Consider the following 27082-nt stretch of genomic DNA (forward strand, 5'->3'; position numbering starts at 1 on the left):
ATAAGACCATAATACAGCCAGCCTGTGTTTGGTGCAGTTTGTCTGCCACAGCTCCTAAACCTTGGCAAATTAAATGGAAATGAAACAATTCCAAAAGTGTGGCTGCAGGCTGTTAACGCACCGCCCCTACCCTTCATTCCCTGTTGTTCAGGGAGAATTGCCCCAAAGCTCAGTCAACTGCCTAGCAACTCTCCTGCAGTTTTTCAGTAGGTCTGTCCAGTGTATGAACGAAGATCTTTTCTATGCAAAGAAACTTCTGAAAAAGGAGCAGCCTGTCTGTCTGCACACCTAGCAACTATTTCTCCAGCACCACAAGTGTGGAACATGGATACACGTGGAATCCAGAGCAACACTTCTGTGCCCTGACCCGTATGGTCATGGATGGAGGTGGGTGGGAATGTGACTTGAGGAGAGACCTTCTCACTCCTGCTTTCTAGCTAATTTCAATCAGTAGGGATTTGACCCCCGTTGGGGTGAATGAAGCAAACAGAGCTTGTTCAGCAAACCCATTTATTTATTAATGTGTTTAAAGAAGCATATTTTACAGTGATGCCACAGAGAGAACACCACAACAGGTATTATTTGGTGGACTGAAAGAGAGCAGTCGTGTGGCTGTGAGTTGAGATGACATCAACCTAAGGCAATCTCTGCTTTGGACTGTTGAACTCAGCGTGCAAACCACGTTGGTCAAAGGCAAAATGCTTCTAAGCTCTTCCATGAACCAGCTCTCTGAGAGTGGGAAAAAGCACTATTTTCAAGCTGATTAAAAAATTAAAAAAAAAAAAGAAATTTGACTTTTCTTTTTCATATTTCCCTTCTAAGTTTTCTAAATTTCATCTTCAACCATCCATAGTGAAAAATCCTGATTTTCCTAATACACGTTTTAAACTTTCCTTTGCCTTTCTCCCTCTTTCCTCCCATTTTGCTATGAAAAAAGAAAAAAAAGAAGGAAGAAAAAAGGGAAAAGGGTGCAACAGAAAGAAGTTCTTCAGTTCTTCTGAAAACTCTAGAAATGTCTACAAGATATGCTGTGTTGATTTATTATATGCAGTCGAGTGTTGAAATATTTGTGCTAGTATTGCCATGAGTTACTGTAGGGAATGCAGTTAGTTAACAGAGCCTTAGTGTCTAAAACCTTACTAATGCACTCTCTCTTCTCTTTAATCCTTGTTGAGAACTGGATTGAGATACTGAAGCAGGAGGGAAGGAAGAGGAGTTCCTGAATTAGCAAGCTGAGGTTTGTGAAAGGGTTACTGACTATTGCTGCTGAAAAGCGGAAGGGAAAAATGAGTTTGCTTACATGCAGTGCCAGGTTGCAAACAAAATACCTATTTCACAGGCTAGCTGAGGCTGGAGAGCAAAATGAGATCTGATCTTTCAGCTGGGAGGCCTTCAGGAATCGTCTGAACAAGATCCATAAACAACTGGAAGGATGACTTTAAGAACCTCTCTCTCTCTGCTTGGTATGCTGCTCGTTTATCATTGTGCTGAAATGGAATCCCCTTTAAAAGATATAACGGCTTCTTGTTTACTTAAACACAAAGTGGATGATGGGCTGAAAGGTTTTGCTGCCAGTGGAGCAGCCATGGAGAGCTTGGTACAGCCCTGGAGCTGGAACAACTATGCAGCTCCCACGTTCTGAGCTAAGCCAAAACACCGGGACCTGGTGGGGAGGCACCCACCTCCACACGAGGCAGAGGTGGTGCAAAACAAGGGCAGCAGGACTCGGCTTTGTCAGGTTTAGCTCTGGAGTGAGCTTTCCCCTTCCCCTTTCCCTTCCTGGGGAGCCAGGAGCTCTGGCACAACGCTGGGGACCGTGGCACCTGCCTGGCTCCATCCCTTGGAACAAAAGGAGTTTTGCTGAACTCTAGAGGAACGAAGGGTCAATATTTATATTGAGGAAGCATGTTTTAAAATAGCAGGGAAATGGAGCAATGTGCCATGTTGTGGCACGGCCAAGGGCAAGGCTCCCCATGCAGAGAAGCCCAGTGAGAAGCGTGCGCCCGCTGCAGCCTCGCCAGGTCCCCACTGAGCACCATGCTCCTGGTTCCTCTGCCTGGTGCCAATTCTTGCAGAGCAGAAGTGTTTGTGCTGAGTCCAGGATCTTCCCATCGGTGACATGGAGACTGGTGGCTCCTACCAAACTTAAACACTTTGCAGAGCCTGAGCTTTGCCTTCCCCCTCCCACCTTCATTCCCTCCTGCTGTGCATTTGGGTGGTGGTGGGACAGATGGACAAGCCTGTCCCTGGCCAGGAGCAGAGCCTGGGAGCTGTGACTACAAACAAAATCACAGCATTTTGCAGCCTGCAGCTTGCCATTAGCTCTCATTGTCTCAAGCCAGGTCCTTGAATGGCGACTTCCTCAGGGAGCAGCGCAGTCCTGTGAGGGCAGCAGACTGAGCTCTGGCTGCAGCACAGCCAGCAGCATTTACTGGGATTTTCTTAAAGCTTTTGTCAGTTTCCCTTCCACAAATGAGTCTCTGTCCTGTGGGACACCAGCCTCCATAGGGGCCAAGGCATGAACCACACACTCAGGAAGCCGGTTGTCGTCTTGGTTGTTTTGTTTTGTTTTTTTTGTTTGTTTGTTTTTTGCTTTTTTTTTTTGGTTTGGTTTTGCTTTGCTTTTAATTCGAAATAACTCTTTGAAGCAGATTCAGGGCAGATACCACTGACCTCTTACCACAAACGTTTAACATGTATTATTCTCAATGATAAAGTCATACAGCTTAAAACACAAAATAAAGGGTTGGGGGGTAGAGAAAGAGGACACTGCCTTTGTGTGAATCCAGTTCCCCAGTCTGGAAGAGCAGAAATCCAGTCCCCGTGGCTGGCTGGGCACGAGGCAAGTGTCCCGTGGCCCCATGCCCCCGTCCTTGGTTCATCCTCACCTCTGGTCCCGCAGTGTCCCACTGCCCCAGTGGATGCCATCCGTGGTGCTGGGGTTACCGCCTCCTTAAGTGTTGTGGATGTGGCTTCTGTCGAGTCTAGTCTAGGAGTATAGCTCTGTCTTTCTGACGTGTGTAATGTTGTGTAGCAGTGCTCTGGTTCAATAAAGCTTTCATATACATAGCAGCAATGAAGTCTTGCCATCAGGTGATGTAAAGGGGCAGCTATTGGGCAGGGCTGGCGGATGTGGTGGGGGCCACAGCCCCTCTCTGTTTGCTCTTCCTCTTCTTGGTGCCAGACTTTGCATCTTTGGTGTCTTTCCGATTTCTGTTCCCATTTGTATTATCTTGCTTTCCTTGCTCATCCTTTTTCTTCCTTTTCCCTGCAACAAAGCAAAAAGCAGCAAAGGAGGATCAGGCCTGGATCTGTCTTTGCAGTTTCCAGCAGGACTCCTGATGCATGCATTTCCCCGCTGCTGCCCGAGGCCTTTTGCTGTCACACTGCTGCCTGCGTTGCTCGCAGCCAGGTGGGGCTCAACCCTCCCTGCTGTTACTCACTGCTCAGAACCGGTTCCCCTCCAAGCAGCCAACCCAGCCACAATCCTGTGCACCCCATAAGAGGATGACCAAGCCACCATTCATCCTATTGACACTGCATTTCCAGGGGAAAGCACAGACCTCAGCACTCCCATGAAGGAGGCGACAACTCCCATTGCTGCAGCACACAGAGATTGCTCAGCTGCCTCGTTTGCTGAAGTACCCACATCCTGCAGGGCAGGCAGCAAGCCATAGGGCCAAGGGGCTGCCCAGATGCTCCATCCCATTGGGGTCCCTCCCCATTAGGGAGCTCTGCACCCTAAAACAAATCACCCACGCCATACAGAGGTGGTGGGATTTACATTTACAGCGCTGGACCGTTAGGCTGAACACTGCCACATAAAGAGGTGCTGGGGGAAAGGAGGCAATGCTCCACACTCACCTTCGGGGCATTGGCTCTTCTGCACAGTGCATCTGCGCACCTCCGTGGTGGCGGGGCACAGGGACACGTCCCCAGAGGGAGCCTGCAGGATCCGCCGCGTTCGGTCCTCGTTCCCCTTCTTGAAGCCACACAGCTTCCTCTTCTTGGAGCAGGGCCCCCAGGGCCCCCACTCACTCATTTCACATTGTGCTGCCAGATAACAAGAGAGGCCAAAGGTATCTCTCATTTCTCTCTGCTGCACCTCGGGGAGCCCTCCCGCCCCTCTCCCAGTGGAGCCAGAGCAGTGTGTGCGTTTCCCCAGCAGTTCCCAGGTTTCCTGGCACCCCCTTTCCTACCACACCATGAGCTCCGAGTGCTCCAAAAGCAATTTGCATGAATATTGCAGTGCCCATCCGTGCTGTGCCCAGCCAAGGGCTGTGTACAAAGCTGCCTGAAGCATTTCCCGTTAGGCACCAACACAGCATCCCCGAGGGGTTGGTTTGATCACTTAAACCAACGTGTAGCGATAAATGCATTGAAAGCTCAGTGTTGCTTACCAGGACTGCTGCACTCCATGGTGCCGTTGGCAGCAGAGTAGCCTTCAGGGCATGTGACGTAACATCTCCCTTTGTGCAAATACAAACCTTCCTTACATTTTGTGCAAAAGTTTCGGCTGAAGCAGGACTCACAGTTCTCGATTTTGCATTCTGGAGGGAAAAAAAAAACAAAACCACAAAGTCGTCATGAAGCCTGACGCAAACAACGGCTGGCAGCCCTGGTGAGCAGAGCAGCACACAGGAGCTGTGATTCACACTGTGTGTGCGCCTGGGCTGAGGCTGCAGCCATGCAAGGGGTTGAGTGGGCAAGGAGCAGGTGTGGGCAGAGGCATCATTGAGCACCAAAGGCTCAGGGAGCTCCAGACAGTTCCCCACAGTTTGCTCCTGGCTCCACTGAGAGTCTCTGTGTGTCCTGCCAGCCCTGCTCATGCAGATTGCTCGGATGCTGGTTTCCTCTGAGCTGCTCCCTGCTGCAGGACAGAGCCACTATGCTGCAGTAGCTGCCAGGTGGACGTCAGGCAGGGTGGAAAAGGTTTGGGCTTGTGTTCAGCTCGAGCGTCAGTCTGCCAAAGTGGGAAAGTGCAGAGAATAAAGCCCAGTGTCAGCTGCTCCAGCTGCAGCTCCAGCATGTGCAGCAAAGAAAGCGAGCTGGATGGAAACCTGGCTGTGAGGTGGTTTGCATAGAACTGCCAGGGAAGTGATTGCATTTTTCCACACCAGGCTTCTTTCTGGTGCTCTGGCCGAACAAGGCAGAGCTGGGCTGAGGATTCCGTTCAGAGAGATCGTTTGTTATTCAGATGGGCAGAGAGAAGAGCAGGTACTTGTGCCAGCACTGCTCCTCCTGCTCCCTTCCAAAGATGAGGGGTGTCAGCATCCCTCTCCTCCAGGATCCCACATCACTGCACCCGTATGGGGCAGAAGGCACTGTGGTAGAGCAGTGCAGCCCTGCACACTGCTGGTGACACACTTTGCTTTCATGGACGATCCATTCACTGCTACCCCTGCCCACAGCATGGACAGGGACCTGTGGAGGATCTCAGTGCTGATACTCACTGATGCACTTGTTCATGTCTGTATTGCGAAGGCCGAAGTATCCCAGTGGACAGGATGGGAGGCAGATCCCAATTTGCCGGATATCATTCCTCTCCAGAAGGATGAAGAGCTTGGGGGAACATCTCAGGCACCCGTTGAACTCAGAGCACAGGTCGCAGCCCCTGGCACAGCCCTGGCTCAGCTCAGTGCTAACTGCAAGAGCAGGAGAGAGGCAGTGGTGAGATGGGCATCGCTGCTGTGCAAGAGCCTCTTTGGAGGGCAGCCAGCAGCTTCCTGGAGACAAATCCCCTTCTGAGGAAAGCTGCCATAAATATTTGATGCAAAGTACGAGTTCACGTCCTGACACAATTGCTGCCCAGAGAGAACAAATCAAACCCAGCTCAATAATTCATCAACCCTGTCCCTGTGCGTGGCTTTGCCTGGGGAATGCCTTGGTCACCCTGCTCTGCCTGCAGCTCCAGCACCACCAGAACCAGGGCTCAAAAGCAGCCACAAGCTGCAAGCAGCATTCAAGCAGGACATCACCATACCAGAGGCCAGACATCAGTACCACCCCAGGCACCTCTGGGACAAGCAGGGGACAGAGCCACACAGAACCAGAGGGAAACCATCTTCAGAGAAGCCTGCCTTGTATTTCTTGTCAGGCTGAGTCCCAGCTCTGTCTCACCATGACCCCTCTGACGCTTGCTCTATCTGGCAATGCAGGAGATTTCTCTGCCCCCAAAATAGAGATGTGTTCCCAGCTCCTAAGTTTAGTCCAAGAAAAATTCTCAATCCCCTGTCTTGAGAGTTTTCTGCTTTTAATTATCATATAAAATGCTGCTTGTTTTGAAACCCATAGCATTCTTTGCAGGCTAGAATGCAGGTTCTTTTTATTAGTTTATTATGCAAGCAGTGTCCTTGTTTATAGAAAGACTGTGTATGTTAAAATGTATTCTTTTAAATGCCGTGTTTACTACACTTCAAAAGCAGGAGCAGAGCACCAGAGCATTCCCAGGCCAGACTAAGTGTCAGAGAGCTCTCCTTGCCCTCCTGCAGACCTGGGGTTCTGCACACTCCCTGCTGCCTGTCCTCACCCTAAAACTGGTCCCAGCTCACCTGCAGGGTGCAGAGGCAGCTGCAGCCTCAGAAGAGGAAGCAGAAAGTAGAGGCACCCCTCGCCTGGGATCCTGCAGTGCCCCGATCCCTGGAGGCTGCTCCATGTCTGGGCTGCGACCTCCATGCTGTGTTTGGGGCTGCAGGCCCTTGGGGGTCTGGCCCAGTCCCTCCCCATGGAGCTGAGGTCTGCCTCTGTGGCAAATGCATGAGCCGAGACTCGCTGGGAGCCACGCTAATAACATTAGCCATGACATCCAGCTTTCCCTGTTCTCACGGAGCTCCAGCAGTCAGTTTTAACATAAAATCATTTTTATATAATTCAATTTAAATCAGTTCTAATGTAAACCAGTTCTAAAACGAGCTTGCATAAAGGAGGAGAAACCCATGGGGCCGCTCTTGTGCCTTTGGAGCCAGTCGAGTCCCTGGGTGGGGCTGCCCAAAGCCTGCCCTGGTAATTAAAACCTGCACTTCCCATGCACCTCGGGTTGCAGCTGGATGAGGGCAACCAGGAGAAGAGGGACTGCAATGGGCAGCAGCCTGGGACAAGGGGAGCACCTGGACCACACCGGGCTCCAAGAGGCTGTCCACGTATGGGCACATATTCCTGGTCTAATCGGGCAAACACTCCCATTCTGCACAGGCAGACATTCGCTATTTGCATGGACAAGCATTCCCAGTCTGCATAGCATCAGGAGAAGGAGAGAAGGGAAATGTTTCATACATACTTCGCCTTTGCCTCTTGCCCTTCACCACTTTGCTGCCGCCTGTTAGATCCATCGAGCTTAGAAAAACCACCACCACAAACAGTCCAAGCTGCATAGTAACTCTCCAGCGCCGCAGCCCTGTAGCGCAGGGTGATCGGAGTCCGTGGCCACTAAAACCTCCTGGGCTGGCTCAGAGCTGAGAGTCTGTGTGCGACGCCTGGTGCAGGACCATATCCACCAGCTACCACTGCAGCAGCAGAGACCTTAGGTAGCAGGTAACATGGTTCTACCTTCATCCCCATATGGAGCGCAGGAGCTCGGGTCCAGTCCCATCGGGGGGTCGGGCAGTCAGCGTTAGCTGCTCGGAGTTTCCACGTGCAGGTGCAGGAACTGGAAAGAAAGAGGAGAAGGGATTAATTCTACTGGATGACAAACACCGGTCTCCATCGTTCCCATACAAAGTGGATTGGGTTGGCATTGCAGGGAGTCACGGAGCAGAACTGGGGGAGCAGTGCATGGGGGGAATCCCTCTCCAAGCCCACCTGCAAGTCATTGCTTGGCATAATAACAGCACATGGCTTTCCTAGGGAAATGCCTGATGTGGTCATGCCATCTGCTGATGCTGCACATGGTTGTAGCTCTAACATGTTTATTGTAGTGCCAGTGCTCCTCAGCAGATGGTCACTGCAGGCTGCCAGGAGCACAGGATGTTTCCCATCAGGTGGGCACCTCTGGGGACTGGGAGTAGAGTTGGGCATGGGGCAACTCTGAAGAGCTTGGGGACTTGTCTCCAAGTTTGGGGATGAGCCAGGACTGTCCTGGACCTGCTGAAATGTTGCATTTCTGCTCTTAGAATTGCAAACTCCTGAGCTCCCCTTGGAGCAGCACTGACACAGCTGTGTGCTCTGCATCAGCCAACAGACACGCTCAGAGCAATGAGATGTGCAATCAGGACAGGTGACGTGTTTCTCTGCTTAAAGTAATGGGAGAAGAAAGAAAAGCCCAATGCAGAGGTCTGTGGGATGCTGAGCTGTTGCTGTTGCAGTGATGCCGGGCCCAACCCACGGTGTGCAGGGATGCTTGCAGTTCTGCTGGAGGAGCAGCACTGTGCTCTGCTCTGGGGAAAGGCCACGAGGGTGGCTCTGTGTGCACTGGGAGTGGAGGAAGTGTGACTTCCAGGCTGAACAGAAAGCTCTGACCCTGCACAACGGGGCTGTGCTCCTCTCTACGCAGCTGGCAAAACACAGCTCAACCAACTGTTGCCATTGTGTGGGAATAAAGGTGACAACATTCACTCTGTGAGGTCAGTAGAAATAGAAAATGGTTTTAATCCCCTTATAATAACTGTGCGATCACCAGTGCCCCGAATGGGCAGCAGTGATGGGGCTGGAATAATGCCCAGCTGCAGCTTGTAGCATTGGGAAGGGGTGCAGAACCCCATGTTCAGCCATGCTGAGGGGTCACCCTACATCCCACAGCACACCTGGATCCCATGGCTGGAGAAACCATGGGAGCCATCCAGCTGGAAGCAAGCCCTGTGCCCAGAAAGATGCTTCCTGCACCCCAGCATCAACACTGAAAGCCCACGAGCAATCACACAAATGATAGAAAACACACAAATGATAGAAAAGCTCTTCAATGCCTCTCACAGCAGCAGTAGAGGGGAAGCTGCTGAAGGAAGCAACCCTTGCAGCAGTGCAGCTAGATGCTGAGATGAGTGGGAGCTTTGGGGCAGCGCTGATTCCAAGCACACCAACACTGCTGGGAGGGCACCAAAGGGCACTTCTGGCATCCGCCTGCCCGACAGCTTTGAACTTTTCACTGTATTCATCCTGCAGATCCCCTGAGAGCTGCAAGGCACTGCCCATGTGCTTGTTGTTACAGCCCACAGCATCATCCAGGGGATTTTCAAATAAATAATTAGGCGCTTGTGTAAACACCAACTTGTTCTGCACTTCCCAGCCTGTTTACTGCAAGCTGCTTTATAAACACTGTCAAGTGCTTAAGCTGGGCTGTTTGGGAGTGTTTACCGAAGAGGAGATCCGTGCAGAGATCACACCGTTGAGCTGCTGCAGCCTCTCCCTGTGCAGCATTCATTGGCATGCACAGAGAGGTGAGGCAGTGTGGACCCTCAGCATGGCATTGCATGGCACGGCACAGCACCACATGGCACAGCCTGGCATAGCAGGGTATGGCAGGGTACAGCATCACACGCATGGTGCAGCATGGCACAAAATGATGTGGCACAGCTGTATAATCAATGGATACTAAGATGTTACAATCACAAAATAAACAAGAGAGTTAGGTGAAGTAGATTACGATAACAAAAGAGAATAAATGGAAGGCTTACCCTTATGCTGGGCTCACCAAAAAACACCAGAAGGAGGGATCTCCAGATGAGACCCTCCCCCAGTGGTAGCCAGCTCTTAAATAGGTCTAGGAGGGGTGCAGCCTGGCTCCACCCCTTCCAGCAGCACAGGTGAATTGCCTTCACTTTTGCTCCTCTGGCTGACTCATGGCTCACCTCAGGTGATCAATCAGAGGTTCAGGCCGTGACTCAGCAGTTCCCATGCACACAGCCCAACATGGCATGGCACAACACGACACACACGGCACAGCGTGGCACAGCACACGGCATGGCACAGTATGGAACAGAACAGCACAGAATGGCTTGGCATGGCAAGGCACAGAATGGTACAGCATGGCATGTTGTAGAACAACACGGCATGGCATGGTGCAGCGCAGCACGCCAGGAGGAGCTCAGGGATGCTCACCAGCAAGAGCAGTGCTGTGCCAGCGCAGCAGCACAGAACAAACTCTTCCCAAATTAGCACTGAAAGCTGCACCAGCAGAGCACTGCCACCGCTGCTCCGACTGCACTGCTGCTAATCCCTGCAGCGTGAGGGTGACGTGTGTCCCAGGAAGTACAAGCTGAACCAGCTCTGTGTCCTTTGCTGTTTACACAACAGTCACAGTACGGACAAACCTCTCCCGGTGCGGGGACAGCAGCAGGGATGCTCTCAGGGAGCAAACACTGCCCCATGTGCCAAGAGCCAGTGTGAGGCTGTGCCTCAGCTGCACAAGCACAGGGGCAGGGAGTGCCATGGGAAACCCAGAGCTCTGAATGTGAGCATTTTCTCCTCCTCATCTCCTGGCTGTTGTGCACTTTCCACGTTCATCTGCCTCCGTGTGCCCATGGTGTGCCCAGTGGGAGAGGAGCTGAGATCCCAGCACTTCCCACCCTCAGGACACAAATTATGATTCTTTACACTATTCCAGCTATCAGTCAAGCTCAGGTTGCTGCAAACAATTCCCAGTCTAAACATTAGCAGGATTTATGCCATTATCCCATCGACAGGAAGAATTTAGGGTAACCCGAATTACTCTGAATTCATTTATGGAGAGACCTGGCCCCTGCATCTGCGATGACAGTAAGCCTTGTTTGCAATTCAATCAGGATAAATTGGTCCTTGGGAGATCCGATACAAACCAGAAAATGTAAACCATCCAGATAATTTGCCATTAGTCCTCCTACACACAAGGTGAGAAAGACCAACATTATATCCCCAGGATATTCGAGACCTAATCCGCAATAACTAAATTGCTGATATATTGCCTCTCGCTGGATGTATCAGGCTATCAGTAATGTAAACGGACTCTCCAAAGGTTTACTGAAGTGGGAAGAGAAGGACCAGATGTTGGGTAAGGGCTGGAGTCAGGACAGCAGCCGGGAGCTGCCCGTGGGATGCTGGACAAAGGAATTTGAGTTTCCACATCCTTGAGATGGGCAGATAATTTGGATTTCACTTTGGCAGCCTCTTTGTGGGGCGTAAAGATACCAGGAGACCAGATTGCATCCATTTATTCTGCTTTCCCAATGATGTTGTTCCCAATTTCTGCTGCAGCAGGGCTAGGTCCCACCAGGTGGGACATCACCAGCTGGAAAGCAGGCATCTTTTAAACAAGCAGAAGCCCACACATCCATTTATCTCACCACATGCCTTACCTTCCCTTGGCAATGAGATATCTGAATCTCATGGGCTGTGCTGGGGCTGGGGCCTGGCTGCAGCCTTTGGGGGGTCAGAATTCAGCACACTACACAGGCGCAGGGACCAGGTTCCCATCCGGCACCTGCAGAGCTCATTGCATCAGAGCTGAGCACAGGCAGGAGGAGGACAGAGGGCTGAGCACCAGAAAGCAGCTCAGCACCAGGACTCTGCAAATGCAGAACTACACCATGCAGAAGGCAGGGGCAATGGGTGAGGGCTGCAAGGTGCAATAGCAGCTGCAACATCAAACGCTCCACCCATCTCAGAGTCTCTGAACAGCTCGCTCCCATCACCAGTGAGGGCCTGAAGTGCAGAACTGGCACTGCAAAGGCCATTTTCACCAAGAGCACATCATGCTCATTGATGGGAACCCTCTTACTGCCTTTCCAAGGGCAGTTTTCTCTGCAGCAAGGCAGAGAACAGCAACGTGCTGCACAAGAAGTGATTTTGGAGCACCCCATGCATGCACGACTTGGGCACTGTGCTCAGCCCGCGAGTGGCCCTGCGCAGCGCATGTAGAGCCACTTTGTTCTGCCTAATCCCTGAAGCAATAAAAGAAGGCTGCATTAAGTCAAATTTCCAAACCAGAAGGTCTTCATTTGATATTATATCCGAGTGCCAAGTTTTGCAAAATCCCTAACCCATAAACTTCACTGAAAAAATAAAATAATAAAAAACAATCTGGCAGCGGCGTTCTCCACAGCATTGTTGAGGTCTGACTCCTTCCACCAGCTTCTGCACTGCATTCCCCCGTATCTCAGAGCCGTGCTGTGACCCCGTAAGTGGGGAACACAGGGAACAGTTTCCTGCCTGCGGGTGCCCCTCTTCCAGGTGATACCACGTATCCCCAGCACCCGCTCTGCTCTGCTTGGGCACCTTGCACAGTGCCCAGCACAGTAGCAGCTCTGAGTACGACAGCAATTACTGGTGCCACAGCCTTCGCTCTGGGAGTGCTTGTGCTCAGCATTGTAAAACGCCAGGAAATGTTTTGCTGGGGGATTTCCACTGCCCTTCTTGCTAGCGCAGGCAGACGCGGCGGGCTGTGGGCTGTGCCATGCGGCTGCTCAACCTCCAGAGCAGCTGGCAATGCATTGAGGCCATCCCAACGTCATTGCAGAGCTGGAGCCTGCCTGAGAGCTTAGATGGGGTCACCAAAAAACCCAGTGTGGTTGATTTAACTTCACAACAGTAATCCAACCTCCCCCAGGTGACAAGCAGGGACATGGTGCACTACAACAGGAGCAAACCAAAGCAAAATTCAGAGCAGGAGTTCCAAAGCAGACCGTTTCAGACCATAACAAGCCAGGTGGGCTCTGAAAATCAGAGCCTTCCACCAAAAGAGCTCCTCAACAAACAGCCCCAGGAGCTGCATTGCTGCACAGCGGGGTGCTGAGTTTCACTGTCAGCGTGGCCAAGCGAGGGCTGACAGCGATGTCATACAATTGACTCTAAATATATGGTTTTTAAAAGCAAACTTCCAGGGCTTACAGGAGCCCAATGAGTCACAAGCTACTGTGTAAGCAGCTTCTCCAGGAGAAGGCAGAGAGCAAACCCAAGGCAAAGGCATGGAGCAGCACCGAGGGCTTTCTTCTCAGCCATAGGCAGTGGAAGCATCACTAGGCTCCCTGCAAGGACCCCCCCGTGCTGCCTCTCCTACTGACATGGCACCACCTGGGAAACCTGAGCCTCACACGTTTCAGGAGCAGAACGAAAAACACAGCTGGGAGAAAACAGCAAGCAGCCTCAGCATGGGGCATTGCTGCTGCTGTGCTGGCAGAAGGCAGTGAGCAAGGCAGCCCCAGCTTTCGGCTATTGCTGTAAATGCATTTGAGCTCTGTGTCTGAGGGGATCACAGCATCTCATGCCCTGAGGCAGTGGGACCAGCACTGAACTCCACAGAGTCTGACATAACACGGGGTGGTTTGCAGTGAAGACTTTCTGCAGTCACAGGGAATCATCCCCATGGACATTGTGGGCATGGCTGCAGAGTCGCCTCTAGAAGAGGCTGCAGGCAACATGGGCACCTCGATGCTATGGGAAGCTGACAGGTGACCCTGCTCTCCCACCCCTCTGCTGTCCCCTTAGCATGCTGTACATTATATCCCCTCTACCTTTTGCTTTATCAGCAGCCCCGTAGCTCAGGCAGAAAGGTGCTGGTTCAGCTCAGGTCCAGCTCAGGTGATGGGAACACGGAGTTTTGCTCTGTGCCCTGCAGCCACCTGTGCACGCCACATTATTTGGGGTGTGTTGGTGGGGTGGCAGCCCCGTCTCTGCAGAGCACTGCTCTCTCCCTGCCTCGTCCCTCAGGGTGGTGCTGCTGCTCTCACAGTGAGGCTGGGTGCACATCCAGCTGCAGGGAGCCTCGTCCCCAGGGGGGCTTCCAGGCATGGCTCAGTGCCTGCATCCCACACAGCCATCACGTCCTGGCCCTGGGTGGGCAGGTGGAGTGAGCTGGCAGGGAGGAACACGGGGTCACAGGTGGACTTCAGACAAAATAACTCAGGCTGGATAGTGCTGCAGGCAGAGGTTTTGCTGCAAATACTGGGTCCTCGTGGGTCTCAGCAAAAGCCTGGCCACCAAACAGCACTGTTAAACACTGCCTCAAGATCCCAGACCTTCAGCTTGCATGGTTATCTGCACCAATGCCCAGCAACCTGTTCAAAGGAGATCAAAGGCTCCATCCTGCCACACTGTGCAACATTGCTTCCGCCGGCACTGCCCTGCTGTAATGCCTTTTTCTGTAAAGCATTCCTTTAAGCCCAAACCTGAACAACTCCTTGTCCATCTCAAGGCGAACGCACGTCTGAGCCGATAGAAACCATAGAAGCCCAAAGATAAAAACTTCCCAGTGTCAGCAACACGCTGTGCCCTGGCTCCATAGGTGTGCAGGACCACAAGGATGGGTCAGACCTGGCCGTGACTTGGATGGGTGCTGGGGACACCCAAGAATGGAGCCGTGTCCCTTCCTGCCCATGGGACAGAGCCTAACCTGTGGCTTGCCCACCAGCACCCAGACACAGCAGCACTTCCCCTGCACAGCGGCGCTGGGTGTTAACGCTGATGTCTAATTATTCTCACGATCACTGCTAACCATTTTCTTACCAATCCCACACCCCAAAACCCAAGGAGCACACACTTACCCCGCACTGCTCGGCTGCCTGCTGCGTCCCCATGGGTCCCGTCCTCTGGAGCAGGCAGTTTTGCATGCAGCAGGACAGTATCGAGGCAGTAATTACTTAATGGGTCAGTTCCCTCATTGCAGGGCACAGGCATGCTCCTCTCCGCCAGCCACTGGGACAGCAGCAGCACACTGAGCAGCTGTGGGACCACAAAGCCAGCCCTGAACCCGGCACCAGCAGCACACCGAGCTGCACATCCGACAGCACACCGAGCTGCACACCAGGCAGCGCACCGAGCTGCACACCAGGCAGCGCACCGAGCTGCACGGCTCGCCCCTCCGTTGGAGAGCTTTGCAGCGGCACGGGGCAGAGCAGCAGCCCGGCTCCTTTGCACAGCCCCTCTCACCTTGGGGGTGGGGGATCCCGACAGATCGGGCTGTGATTTCTCACAGCTTTCATTGTCTGAACTCATTATCCGCGTTGCACAAGGCAAACCCGCAAGTCGGATGCTGACAAGGCTCGCGTTCCTCATTAGCAGCCCACATTGCAAAAGCTTCATCTAAACAAACATGCATTCTGAAACCCTTACCTCTGACTTGTCACTCCCTCATCACTGCTGCAAAGGCTCTACTGGTTTTAAACCACTACCAGACCAACTACAAAAATCCTCAGTTCCTCCAGCGAAAGTTACGTGCGCGTTTCTGTCAAAAAAAATACAAAATACTTTCATGGCGAGTTCATGGAGCAGGCTGGTGCTCTTGGGTCTGGGGGCTCTGTTCACGTGTCTGTAAGCAGGTTCCTAACAGCATCCCAGGCTTTGCGCAGAGAAACAAACCCTTCTGTGATGTGCAGGATTTCAGCTCGTAAAGATCGCCCAGGCTAGTTCATACTCCATCAGCCCACGCTGCTCCCTGTGTATGCAAAGCAGAAAGTATGTGATCATATCAGAGCAATTTGCACATTAATAAATCCAGGTCTCAATGCCGTAGACTCCATCCCCATCCACCAGGTAGGGGTTTTTTATTATTATTATTACCAGAGTGTCCAGCTTTGTAAAGGCATCTAGTGCAAACTCCTGCATGAGGGAATTCCACCCCACTAGTACCACCTCCTAAGACAATATCCAGCCAAAATATTGTGACTGTTGCAAAACCCGGACTGGAGCTCCACAAAGGACCTTCCAGCATTGCATCCAGAGCCAACGGGGTCTCAGTAAATTACTGCAGAGTGACACAACATCTCGTTTTCTTTGTAGTCTTTTTTATTTATGACAGTTAATTCCGAGTTATTACTAACATTTCAGTGGTAACTGGCATATGAAGTCATCAGCTGTCACAACTGCATCTGTTAATAAACATGTCAGATATTAAAAGCAGCTTATTATTCTCCGGAGGGGGGGGGGGGAGACATCGAGCTGATGAGCTTTACAGCCTGGTTATTTTTCCATCCCTGTAGCTGTGCAACAGGAGGAAACGCTCACACGTGGGAAAGCACCATCCTCGCCATGGGGCCGTGCTGCTCCCTGCCCCGAGCCCTGTCCCCTCTCCTCCTTGCTGTGTCCCCGCTCCCTTTCATCTCCTTAACACAGGAGTGACATGGGACCAACTGCTCTGCATGGGGCATGTGTGCAGGGGAAGGGTGGCACCTCCCTGGTGTCCCCAGGAGCCACCATAACTGGTGGGCTGGTCAGGATGCAGCTGGGCAGCACCCAGCACCTTCCCTGCCTGCACCCGGCTGTGCCTGCTGCAAAGGAGGACCAAGAGAGCATGGGCAGCAGTGGTCCCCAATGTCAACAATCCTCACCCTTGTTTCTGTGGGGCAGACATGGTGCCAACCACCCTGGGTTCATCCCCCAGCTCTGGAGCCAGAAGTCGGGGTCTCTAGCCCACTCCCACCCATGGCTGGCTTCAGGGGGACATTCAAGTGTTACACATGGGACAGCAATGGCCATACCAATGTCTCCCTTCCCATTCATCTCCACCATCCTCAGCACATGAGGATGCAGCACGTCTTCTTCCTGCCTGACTCCATGGCCCTGCCTAAGGCTTTCCTCATCATAATGCCTCTGCCTGTCTCCGTCCGGAGGCAATGTTGTGGTCTTTGAGGGGTGATGTCAGCAATGACACCATCCAAACTTTCTATGTGTGGGTTAGTTGGAATCACCCAGCAAAGCAGTTCCCTCGCAGCCCAAACGTGTGACTGCAGTGAGCAGCAGCCCGTGGAGCTGAAGAAGGCAATGCACCAAATGCTCCATCTTTGCTTTCCCCCTTCCGGCCACCGTTCCTCCTCCAGCCATCAATTCTGTGCTACAGTATTGATCTGAGCCAGGAGACAGCAGATTATCCCCAGAAAGCACTCTCAGTGGCTGGATGAGAGATGGATGTGACGCTTGCTCTAGTTGCAGCGCTGTTAATGAAGTCGAGAAGCAAAGTCTCTCCTGGGTTGGGATGAGGCAGGCAGGAGGATCCCTTAGCAGGCATTCCTTGCTTCTGCAGCCACCACTGCCCCAATGGCAGCTGTGGCCATGTGGCTCCAGACGGCCCCGATCCCCCGGGAAATGGCTCAGCATCCCTCCCATCTGAGCACATGGCGGCCTTCATTGTAGGTGTGAGATCTGCTGGAGCGTATGCCATCGTCCTTCTGTAATGAGTAAAATTCTGTCTTTGCCTCCAAATTATCACAGGGACATTACAGGAGAGCAGGCTGTGCCGTGCAGAGAGTCTCAAAGAAACGAGGAGCTGCACTGTCTTCACTTCATCACTGGGGTCTGCGTTCTTCAGGTGGGAAGACAAAGATAGGAAACAGCCCAAAACACACAATGAGGAAAATTCAGCATATGCGTATGGTAGTTTGATTTGTCCTGAATTTTCTTTGGCACTTTGTTCAATATCCCTGCTTTCCTACCCATAACCAGCGCCTTCTGAGCTCACTGCTGTCTCATAGGAGCATTACTGAATGTGGTTTGAGCACTGCACAGATGCAAAGTGGGCAGTGCCATCGGCCTCCATATCAAAGAGCTGCTCTACTTCTGAATGGAGATTTCTGCTCTCTATCCTAGATGTCTTGAAGTGATACCCAATGTTGCTGAGACAAAATCCCATAATGGAACCTAAGAGCGAGCAGCCTCATGGACAGAAGCTCTGCATATTATGCTCATGTGGGATAACCAAACCTTTTCCTTCCCAGCCTCTCTCAGCCCAGCTGACAGACATAGATCGAGTTTCAGTGCGGAGCAAATGTTTATAACTGAGCAATAAACCCCTGAAGACAGAGCTTTATGGACAAATCCAGCGGTGGGAACGGGGCTACTGGGCACACCGGTAATTAGCGAGCAGTGCTGGGTCTGACTGAAGGCAGGAGAGGGGCTTGCCAGCTACCTGGTGTTAGGAGGTATCATTGCAGAGGATGCTAAATCACACTAAATCCTGCCTTAACACCCTGCACAATAAATCCAGCACCGAGTCCCACATTTCTCCCCCTTCTGACAGGCAGCTAATTTACCGCTTTGTTTTTCTTTCACTAATGGCTGTTGAGGCTGATCCTAAATTAATCCTGAACAGGCTGTTTCTCTCTTATACAAAAGAACATGAAATTCCACATTTTCACGGGGTAAAAAAGCCAAGCTGCTCCCGATTGGAAGCAGAGCTGCTGTCTCAGAGGTTCCCATCTCAGCAGGTGCTGGTGCAGCAGCAGCACAGGGGCTTCAGGAGGTCCCACTCCTCCTGCTCAGCCTCCCCAAGGCTTCATTCCCAGCACCATCTCTTCTTGCTTACAAGCGGCCCAGTGCAATCATGGAGAGGATCACCGGATTTACTCCTCCAACAGCAAAAGCATCAGCCTCAGCAGAGCACCACGCTGCTTCCTCTAGGAGCATCGGACAGATTGCTGGCCAGTTTGCCATCCTACTGATATTTGCTTTCATTATTAAGGTGACACAAAAACCCTCTGCTCTGAACCCTGAAGACCTGGTGCTCCCATCCAAACCCATAAATGGGAAAGGCATGGGAAACCTCACTGAGTGCCAGGTGCTCCTTTGTTTGGGGCTTCCCTGAGATCCTCCCCTGGAAGCACTGATACCTTTCGGCATCTGAATTCAGCAAGTTTTGTTGTGTTAAGTAGCAAAGTGAGCTGCAGGTCTAATGCTCAGCCACCAGAACCCCCCAGCCTGGGTGATGCTGCCTGGCTGGGCTCCAGCCGTCCCCTTGCAGAGCTTCTTGTCTCACTCCTCACAAAGCAGCGCTGCGCCCACCCCAAAGAGGAGACTCCTCCAATTTGTACAGAGAAAACAGAGCTCCCACAGCCCCAAGCTCACAGCTGGGGCACCTGGCTTCCCTTCCCATTGAAACTCTGCTCTTATCCTGACCAAGCTCCCCCAGCTACATCTCCTGCCCTACATCTCCCTGTGCCCCCAGCTGCTAGGTGACAACACCCCTGAGCAGAGTCCCCACCCCTCCTGGGGACACCCAGGTTGACACCATCTGTGCACCTTCTCCCTGTGAATGGCACATCCCCACCCTGCAGCTCCAGTGCTGAGCACCACAGCTTGGGGCAGACCGTGCTCTGCTCCGCCTGACATTAACCCTATCTGCAGATACCAGTGCCTACAAGTCCTCAGCTGGCACACAGGATGCATTACTCATGCCCCGTGCCTCATCAGCCTTTTGATAATATCTCAGCATAAGCAGAAAGCAGAGAAGACGCTCACAGAGACACCAGGAGGAAAGAGAGAACTTGCTGAAATCAACTCTGAAGCGCTGCAGCTCCAGACCTTCCCTGCTCTGCTTCTCCGCACCCTTCTTTGACAAAAAGGTTTGCTTTGCAGAAGGCTTATCTAGCGCAGGATGATTGATAGCCTGGGCAATTGTTTTTAATAATATCTGAACACCTGCAGTCCTCAGTTCCCGGTAATACAGTTATCCCAAGTGCCTAACTTATTGCATAAACAACTGCTCTGGTTGCAAAGACAACTATCAAGTTCCCAACGCAGCCGCACTTGGGGGTCACGCACAGGGGCACGCAGGATCATTCCTCCCACACGGCCATGGGGAGCTGCTCTGCTCTGGGATCGCTGCAACGTGCTGCTTTTCTCCATGCTACAACACCACGGGCTCCTCGCTCACCAGGCATGAGTGGGCAGGCGGTGACTGCATGCGCCAGCAGCACACGTGCATGCACCCAGCAAGCAGTCCTGCTCTGCAGCATCTCGTCTCTGCCTGGCATCACATGCATGCTGGGAAACGCTCCTTTTCTCGCTCGCTTCGAAGGGCCTTTTCCCCTGTTGTTTGAGGAATGCTGTTTGAATTAGCTCCACGGATTGCAAACAGACCCCGTTGTTTTCCTTTCCCGATGCAGGGAGGCTTCTGTTCTCTTTGGCCTGCTGGATTAACCAGGGGGCCTCACACGCTGACCCCTCTGCAGCTCAGGGAAGCTAATTTAATCCCAATATTGTTACAGATCACAGCAGGACAGATCTCGCAGATTCCTTGAGGCAAAGCAGCTCTCTGGCAGGGACAGCAGCGCTCTGTTTGTGGAGGCAGGAACTTCTGCAGTTTTTTTTTTTCTGTAAAATTTCCTCTACAAAACACAGGAGGCCGGGGAGCAGGCAGCAGCAGGGGGGTTCACAGGGGCAGCTTTGGGCAGACAGTGGTCATGCAGGGAGCTGCTCCTCCTGCATTGCACAGAGCTGCTCCTCCTGCATCCTGTAGCATCCTTTGGGAGGGTGGGGGCCATAAGCAAAGGTGATGCAGCCGAGCATCAACTCACTATTTCTTTTCCTTGATATTTTTCCCCATGGCACGTGCACAAGCCCAAGAACTATCCTATGGATCATCCACTGTGCTGCCCCATGAGCTGCCCCATGCGTTACCCCATGCATTGCCCTCTGCTGGTTCTGAGTTTATCACTCTTCTCCAGCTCAGCTCCTTCTGCAAATGGGACATAGCTGGGAGATCCTTCTCCCCGCTGCCCTTTCCGCCCTGCAGTGTGCAGGTGCTCAGTGCTGCAGGCCCTGGGCAGACTGCTCGCTTCCACCCAAAGTGGTTTGCTTCAGGAAAAGGCATCTTTGTAGCAGGACAATCATCTAAACCTCACTTGTGCTTTAGTGTGTGCCTTCACTCCCCTTCTTTCCCTTTGCACAAAGTTGCAGCTCTTCTTTGTGTTGATCTCACCAATCTATGATGCTCCAGCATTAAAGTCGAATTATTTAACAAACCCACAGGAACCCTAATCTTAATACATCAGTGTATTTCCAAAGTGCATCACCTGGGCTGAAGCACAGGCTGTTCCATGGGGAGCACCGCCCCTGGATCTCCCAGCCCTGCTATGGGATGGGCTGTGCGGGGCAGCCCTGCCTCTCCCAGCATCACTTTGAGGGGGTTTGATATTTGGGAAAAGTGAATTGCTTTGAGACACTATTAAAGTCAAGCTAAAATGATGACAGGCCACAGGGCTGGAACTTCCAGCACATCCCATAGCTTTCCCCAGAGCTGGAATGGGGAGAAGATCAGGCAGGAGGACACAGAACGCAGTGCTTTGAATTGAGGGCTGCTCTGCGAGCAGCTTCTCCCTCCCTGGGCTCCTGGGGCACCCGAAGAGCCACCAGAGCCCATCCTTCCCTCAGCCACCAGCGGCTCTGGGGAACATTCCTGCTGGCTGACATTTCCCAGGGCAGTGAGGGAAGAGGAAAAAAAGGCACTTTTCCCAATATTAATTCTTGCAACATAAAAAACAAACAAACAAACAAACAAAAAAACCCTACCACTCCCCAAAATAACCGCAATAGCTGTAAAGCCTGACACGGCCAGGGGGAGAACGGCTACAGCTTGGCTTGAAAACAGCACTGCCACCCCCTCCGAGCGGTCGTATCCCAGATGTGAGACACCATGTGTGACAAAACCCAGAGGAAGGACACGCAGGAGGCCTGTAATTGCTGCAGATTCCCATCTCAGCATGGGGACACGGGCGGGTGACCTTGGAGTCCCCAGCACCGGTGATGGCTGCAGAGGTGGCCCTGTCCTCATGTCCCCATGTGCAGCAGGAGCCGGGGGAGGAAGGCACGAGGCAGTGAGGAATATCACTCCATGGAAATCAGGGCGAATAAGTAATTTGTAACCATATCACAAAAGCTGTCAGTATGCGCTTGCTCTCTGAGCCGTTTGCAGTACATCTGTAATGATTTTAGTCATAATTAAAGATGGTATCCTGTGAGCACGCGGAAGGAGCATGGCTCGGGCTGTGCATACGGCCTTAATTCTGATGCACTGCGGCTTTGGAGAGATTTCCAGCGGAGCCGTCAGCTTTGCTGGTGCAGAGGGGATGTGCATTGTGTTTTAAACTATATAATTAATTGAGTGCCATGCTCTGTAAGGAGCGAATTCTGCCTAGAGATTTGGGTAATTCTATAAACATGGAGAAGGAGCAACGCCCAGCGCTGGGTAGGGAGGGGATCGCAGTGTTGGGAGCGGGTGCTGCAGAAAGGTGGGGAGAGGGAAAGGCTGAGATGGGGAGAATGATGGGGGGGGATGTGAAAGTGGAGGGCTGGGTGCAGCGTGCAGCCAGCGCTGCCCTGCAGCCCTGGTCCAGACCCATTACTTCATGCTGCATATGCACTCCGCTTCGAGCTCCGTGTCTGCACGGAAAGAGTCTGTCCATAGTTTAAATATCTTCAAGATGACAGTGCGGAGAAGAGAATGGACTGTTCAGGGCTCGAAAAAGGATGGCAGAGCAGAAAACAATGGTCTGAGGCAAAGGAAAGAATGCTTCAGGAGCCCTCAGCCAGAGCCGCGCAGGGCGGCGGAGCAGATGTAGCGACGTCTGCTGCAGGGCTCAGCGGCTGGAGACAGTCAGTGCAAGTTCAGATGAGCCATTCTCTGGGAAAATGCAGTGATGCCTCCAGGGAACGGCTGAGCGCCTCTTCTCATCTGCATGAAATATGTCCCAGAGCTCAGCCACCACCCTCCCTGCAGGGACACCCATTCAGGGCAGCCCCGCACCCTGCAATGCTCTGAGGGCACTGAGCCATGAGGTTCAGAAAAGGTGGGTTGTAACAAAAAAAAAAATCACTGAAATGACCAAGGGCTCTGCAGTAAAGCTGTGCCAAGTATGGGTGTGTGGAGGCTTTGGGCAATGGGCAGCTCCCCTCCTCCTGGACAAAGGTTTGCAGTGGCCGCTTGCCCACTTCCCTGCATGGGAAGGTTTTGATGATGGGGAGAGATGCAGCAGGCACACAGCACAGAAGGCAGTCACTCCCAAAGGGACAAAGGCACGGGGCCATCGCAGAGCCCTGGACGTGTCCTGCTTCCATCCCATGTGTGGAAGAGCAGCCTCAGCCTGGGACAGGCAGAGCAGAAGGTCGGAGCCCCACCAGCAGTTAAAGTAAATCAGAAATGAGTACCTATTTCCTTGCTGTGCCCTTTCCAGTCTCCTCCAGCACTTCCAGGTGCGTGCAGGGGGATCAGTGCATGAGCAACTCATTGCTGCAGGCAGGAGGTCCCATGGCCACCATCTGTCCCCAGCAAACAGGAGAGAAGCTGCTTCCTGGAGCTGCCCTTCCATTTACCAGGAGGGGGGAGAAACACTGCAATACTTGCAGTGTCAGCAACAGAGCTACCATGGACCTGACAGCCCCTCGTGCAGCCTTTGCCCTGGAAGCTTCGGGGTTTCATTTCCAATTAAGTTTTTCATATGGTAACATTCAGAACTTTGATGCTACTTTTGCCTAAGAGAGAACATACTTTCACTGTTGTGCCCAGCCCAGGAATGACTTCTCCACTATTAAAATGTAATTTAATTTATCTGCATGGATTTTGTGATGACTGGGATTTGTTCTAAGGAGACCTTTAAAGGAGAACTTTTGCATTATTAAATGTATGTGCAAGGAAGCTGAGTTCTGGCATTCTCTGATAACCAAATTTCTTTTCTAGCCTCCACTATATCCATCATGATAAAAGCCCCTGCCAAAGCCCTAACTCAAGCCATGCTTCTGGCATATTGTGAAACGCATCGGGGGGAGAAGGAAAGAAACCCACAAGATGCTCCAGTGCGGTATTTTTTTTAATCAAAGTTTCAAGGATATTGATGGTTTACCTCATAAGGTAAACATTTGTAGCCCAGTTGCTTTTCCCAGGGCTAAACCAGAAACAAGTGGCTCTCAGAAACTGCAACGAATTTGCTCTGACAGACTCCAGTCTGCTTCAAAATGAGTTTTCTTAAAACTCTCAGCCTTCCTTCCACACATGGGGCAGCAACGTGAGGGGGCTTCCTGGGGGCTGCAGGGTGGCTGTGTTTTTGAGGGATGAGCCCACTCCACCTGCACAGCACAGTGCTCGCCCCCAAGGTCACTGTGTGCTGCAGAGGACGTCCTCCCCCCTGCTCCCGGGCACCCCCAGGCTCACCCAGAAGGTGACAGAGGGGCAGCTTTTGAGCTGTCCCTTGGGGTGACACAAGTCCCCTCCACCTAGTGCAGGCACCGTGTCCTGCAGCCTCCCTATAACCCCACACTGAGCTGCAGTGGCACTATTTGGAATAAGGGAGCAGGAGAGGGGTGGGGGCTGTGGGTGCCAGTGCCTGTTTGGGCAGCCTGTGGGATCCTGCTGCTCTGCCTCCTGCATGCTGCATGCACAGCCCAGGTGCAGCACGGCTCTCAGGGCTGCATTTGTCATGCACAGACAGCTGGCTGCAGGTGTCACCCTGACAGCCATCCTCCTTGGCAGAGCTGGCGTCGGTGCACACCAGCTCCAGCTCCACGATCACTACATGTTAGAAGGTGGGAAGGATCCTGGGGCTGATGTCTGCCAGCACACACCTATATGCCAAGAAAACCTCGGCAGCCTGAGCTCCAGATCCTCTCTGCTCTCCCAGACCTCCCTCGAGAGTTCACCATGTGTGTGTCCCCATTTCTAACTGTCCCCAGCACTCACCCAGCCGCAGCTCAGCAAACCCACACCCCACCGTAGGGAACAGCACGAGTGATCTTCAGTTCAAGACTCACAGTGCTACTGTGCTCACTATTAAAAGCTCCACGCAGAGCATGAGATTTCCTGCACACAGAGAGGAAGGTATCTGTTTTTAGTGCCTAATTTTATTGCTTCCCTAATGTATTAGCTCATGGACCAGAGCCATGGCAAATCGTGCCGTGAAAAGTGCTCTTTTCCCTAAGAGTGTCTCCAGGGCATAACAACGGCTCTGGAGCTGGGGCAGAGCCAAGATACTTTCACCACCAAAGCTGGCATCGCCCCGGGACTGTGTGCATGGCACAGCACCATGCTGGCAGCAGCTGGCATGGGAGGACGACGTGCCCGTGCAGCCCTGGCCTCCGACCGCACAGAGCTGCTGCTCTGCCTTGTGTATAAGTCAAAACCTGTACACCGCTTGTTGCAGAGATGCTCGCTATTTTAACAGGCTGAAGTGGGAGAAGGGAAAGAGCTGCCAGCTCCCAGCTGGACTGTGCTGTGGGAGCTAATGGAGGATTAGCCCGGTAGCGTGTCTTTACAAATCGTTGGTTCCCAGAATACACAAGGCAGAGCTCTGAGCGCCTCAGCACAGAGGCAGAGACAATTATTTTGGGAAAACGACTGTGTTTTCCAGCAGGGCGCGCACAGATGGGACCCTGAGCACAGCCCTCCTGCTGGTGCTGCCAGCTGAGCCCCACTGTCCCCACACTTGTCTATCCCAAAGCAGAGAGGGTTTGCAGAGCAGGGCTGCTCCAGATACCTGCTGGCATGACCTGGAGCAAGAAAACCTATCCAGGAGAGGGGAGGCTGATAGGGATGGCTGCTCTGCTCAGCACAGCCTCTCTTCAAGGTGTCAGCCAACTCTCAGGCTTGGGATGGGCTGCAGAGCACCCATAGAGGCCCCAGTGCGCACTGACCAAGGACACAACATAACTCTTCAGCCCTCCCAGTGCAGCATTGCACCCTTCTCCAAAGAGGGGGGAAAATCCAGGACTGCCCCCACTGCATGGGCTCATGCTGGTGCTGCCCATCCTTGCACCCTGAGCTGACTGCTGTCACCACATCTCACTGCCACCGCATCCCACTACCACCACATCCCGCTGCCACCACATCCATTGCCACATCCCGCTGCCACTGTATCCCTCTGCCAGTCCCGTGCTGGAGGCTGCAGCACACAGCAGAGCTGCAGTACCAAACACCAACCCATCCCGCTCCCCGCACCCGTAGCTGCCCATTGACACAGGGATGTGTTGGATGCCCTCCCCATGCCCTTCCATCAGCTGTCCCCCCCTACCAAACCTACACTGAGTGCACAACCGCTGCTGGGAGATGAACATGTACAGAGCTGCAGAGGGCATGGGGTGAGGAGTTCTGCCCACAGGGCCAGGGCTGCCCCTGTGCTGAGCTGGAAGCGCTCACTACTTATTTCACAGCAACTTCCGACATTTCAGAAATTGTTTTCTCTCTGGCTTGGAATGAAGACAAATATTTCAGAAATTTCCTGGATAACATAAAGTTTAAAATATCCTCCGAACTAAAATAGAACGGATAGGCTATCTCAGCACTTGTGTTATGTCACACTGTGCCAGCTCATGGTACGCTGCGCGGGATCACGGATGGCGTACCGATATAAACAAAAACACAAGGGACGCCAATGAAGAGAGGAGAAACGAAATGCCGAAATGAGAAATTCTCTAAAAACAATTTTTTGTTGTTGTTGTTTTTCTTCTGCCTTGTGCAAATTAATTCTCCATGGGGAAGCGCTGGGATTTTCTCAAAGAGCACGATCTGGTCTGGAGGAGGAGGAGGACCGCCCCAGAGCGCTCCCAGCAGCACAGCGTGGAGCGGGGCTGCCTGCGAGCCACCCCCGGTGCCCTTCCTGCCCCCTCCTCCCTCCACCTCTTATCTTGTTTATGGAAAGCCAAAGCGAGCCCCGCTCCGCGCTGTCGGACGGCGGAGATAAAGCCAAGATGGATCAGCCCAGCGCGGAGGTTCACCGCGGAGAGCAGCACTGCAGAGCGGATGGGGCACCCCGTGCCCATGCGGAGGGGCCGGCTGGGATCTTACCTGGACTTGGCTCCTGCTGTCCCCGCACATCTCCCACCCGGATGGCTGCTCAGTGCCGGCACCGCTGTCCCGCACTGGGGCTCTGCAGCAGGCTGACCGCCGGGCGCCCGCTGGCACCCATCCCCTGTCCCGTGCCTCTCCAGAAAGGCTCTGCTGGGAAGCAGCGCCGAACCTCATGTCTCCAGCGCTGTATCCACCCCTTCCCACCCTCTTGGGGTTCAGTCCTGCCAGTTCCACTTGTGGGCTGTCCTCACCACTTTGGGCCTTTCTACCGCTCCCCTTCTTGTGGCTCTGGATGTCACCACAGACACGCTTTTATGAGAGTGGGCTTGTGCAAGGCTTGTATAAAGTGTTCTCAGAAATACGAGGTCCTGTCATTTGTAAAACTAATAAAAACGTCCAATAATTTTTACAAGGGAAAAATGAGTCATTGGATGGCACATTTCTCATTACTGGCATTTTACAATTAAAATGAATATCTATTGAATCAATCCAAAGCTCTTATTGTTAGCAGACACTAATAACTTCCTGAGCTATTGAAGATACTTTTTTTTTTTCTGAAGAAACATGACCCCTGACCATTGCATTTCTCGTCGAGAGTGGTATCCAGCTGAGACCAGCTCTGCTCAGCTCCTGCTGGAG

The 27082-nt window shown here is 52.6% G+C and overlaps 1 protein-coding gene across 3 annotated transcripts; it reads right to left on the reverse strand.

Moving 5' to 3' along the window:
* Nucleotides 1-496: 496 nt before the first annotated feature.
* Nucleotides 497-26526, reverse strand: RSPO1 (R-spondin 1). Of its 3 annotated transcripts, none has more exons than XM_042885087.1 (8): nucleotides 15460-15513; nucleotides 15259-15334; nucleotides 15013-15124; nucleotides 7277-7645; nucleotides 5454-5645; nucleotides 4401-4550; nucleotides 3865-4053; nucleotides 497-3268 (listed from the first exon to the last, which is right to left on the reverse strand). In XM_042885087.1, exons 4-8 carry the CDS (start codon nucleotides 7368-7370, stop codon nucleotides 3111-3113), a joined length of 783 nt encoding a protein of 260 aa, XP_042741021.1. In that variant the 5' UTR covers nucleotides 7371-7645; nucleotides 15013-15124; nucleotides 15259-15334; nucleotides 15460-15513; the 3' UTR covers nucleotides 497-3110. The 3 variants fall into 3 exon arrangements, with proteins under 3 accessions (XP_042741021.1, XP_042741022.1, XP_042741024.1); XM_042885088.1 differs by adding an exon at nucleotides 14445-14622 and having other exon boundaries at nucleotides 15013-15334; XM_042885090.1 differs by lacking the exons at nucleotides 15013-15124; nucleotides 15259-15334; nucleotides 15460-15513 and adding an exon at nucleotides 26441-26526.
* Between the last annotated feature and the right edge of the window lie 556 nt (nucleotides 26527-27082).

Source organism: Lagopus leucura, unplaced genomic scaffold (assembly GCF_019238085.1).
Source record: "Lagopus leucura isolate 7727_CA_CO unplaced genomic scaffold, USGS_WTPT01 Super-Scaffold_100048, whole genome shotgun sequence".
NCBI lineage: Eukaryota > Metazoa > Chordata > Aves > Galliformes > Phasianidae > Lagopus > Lagopus leucura.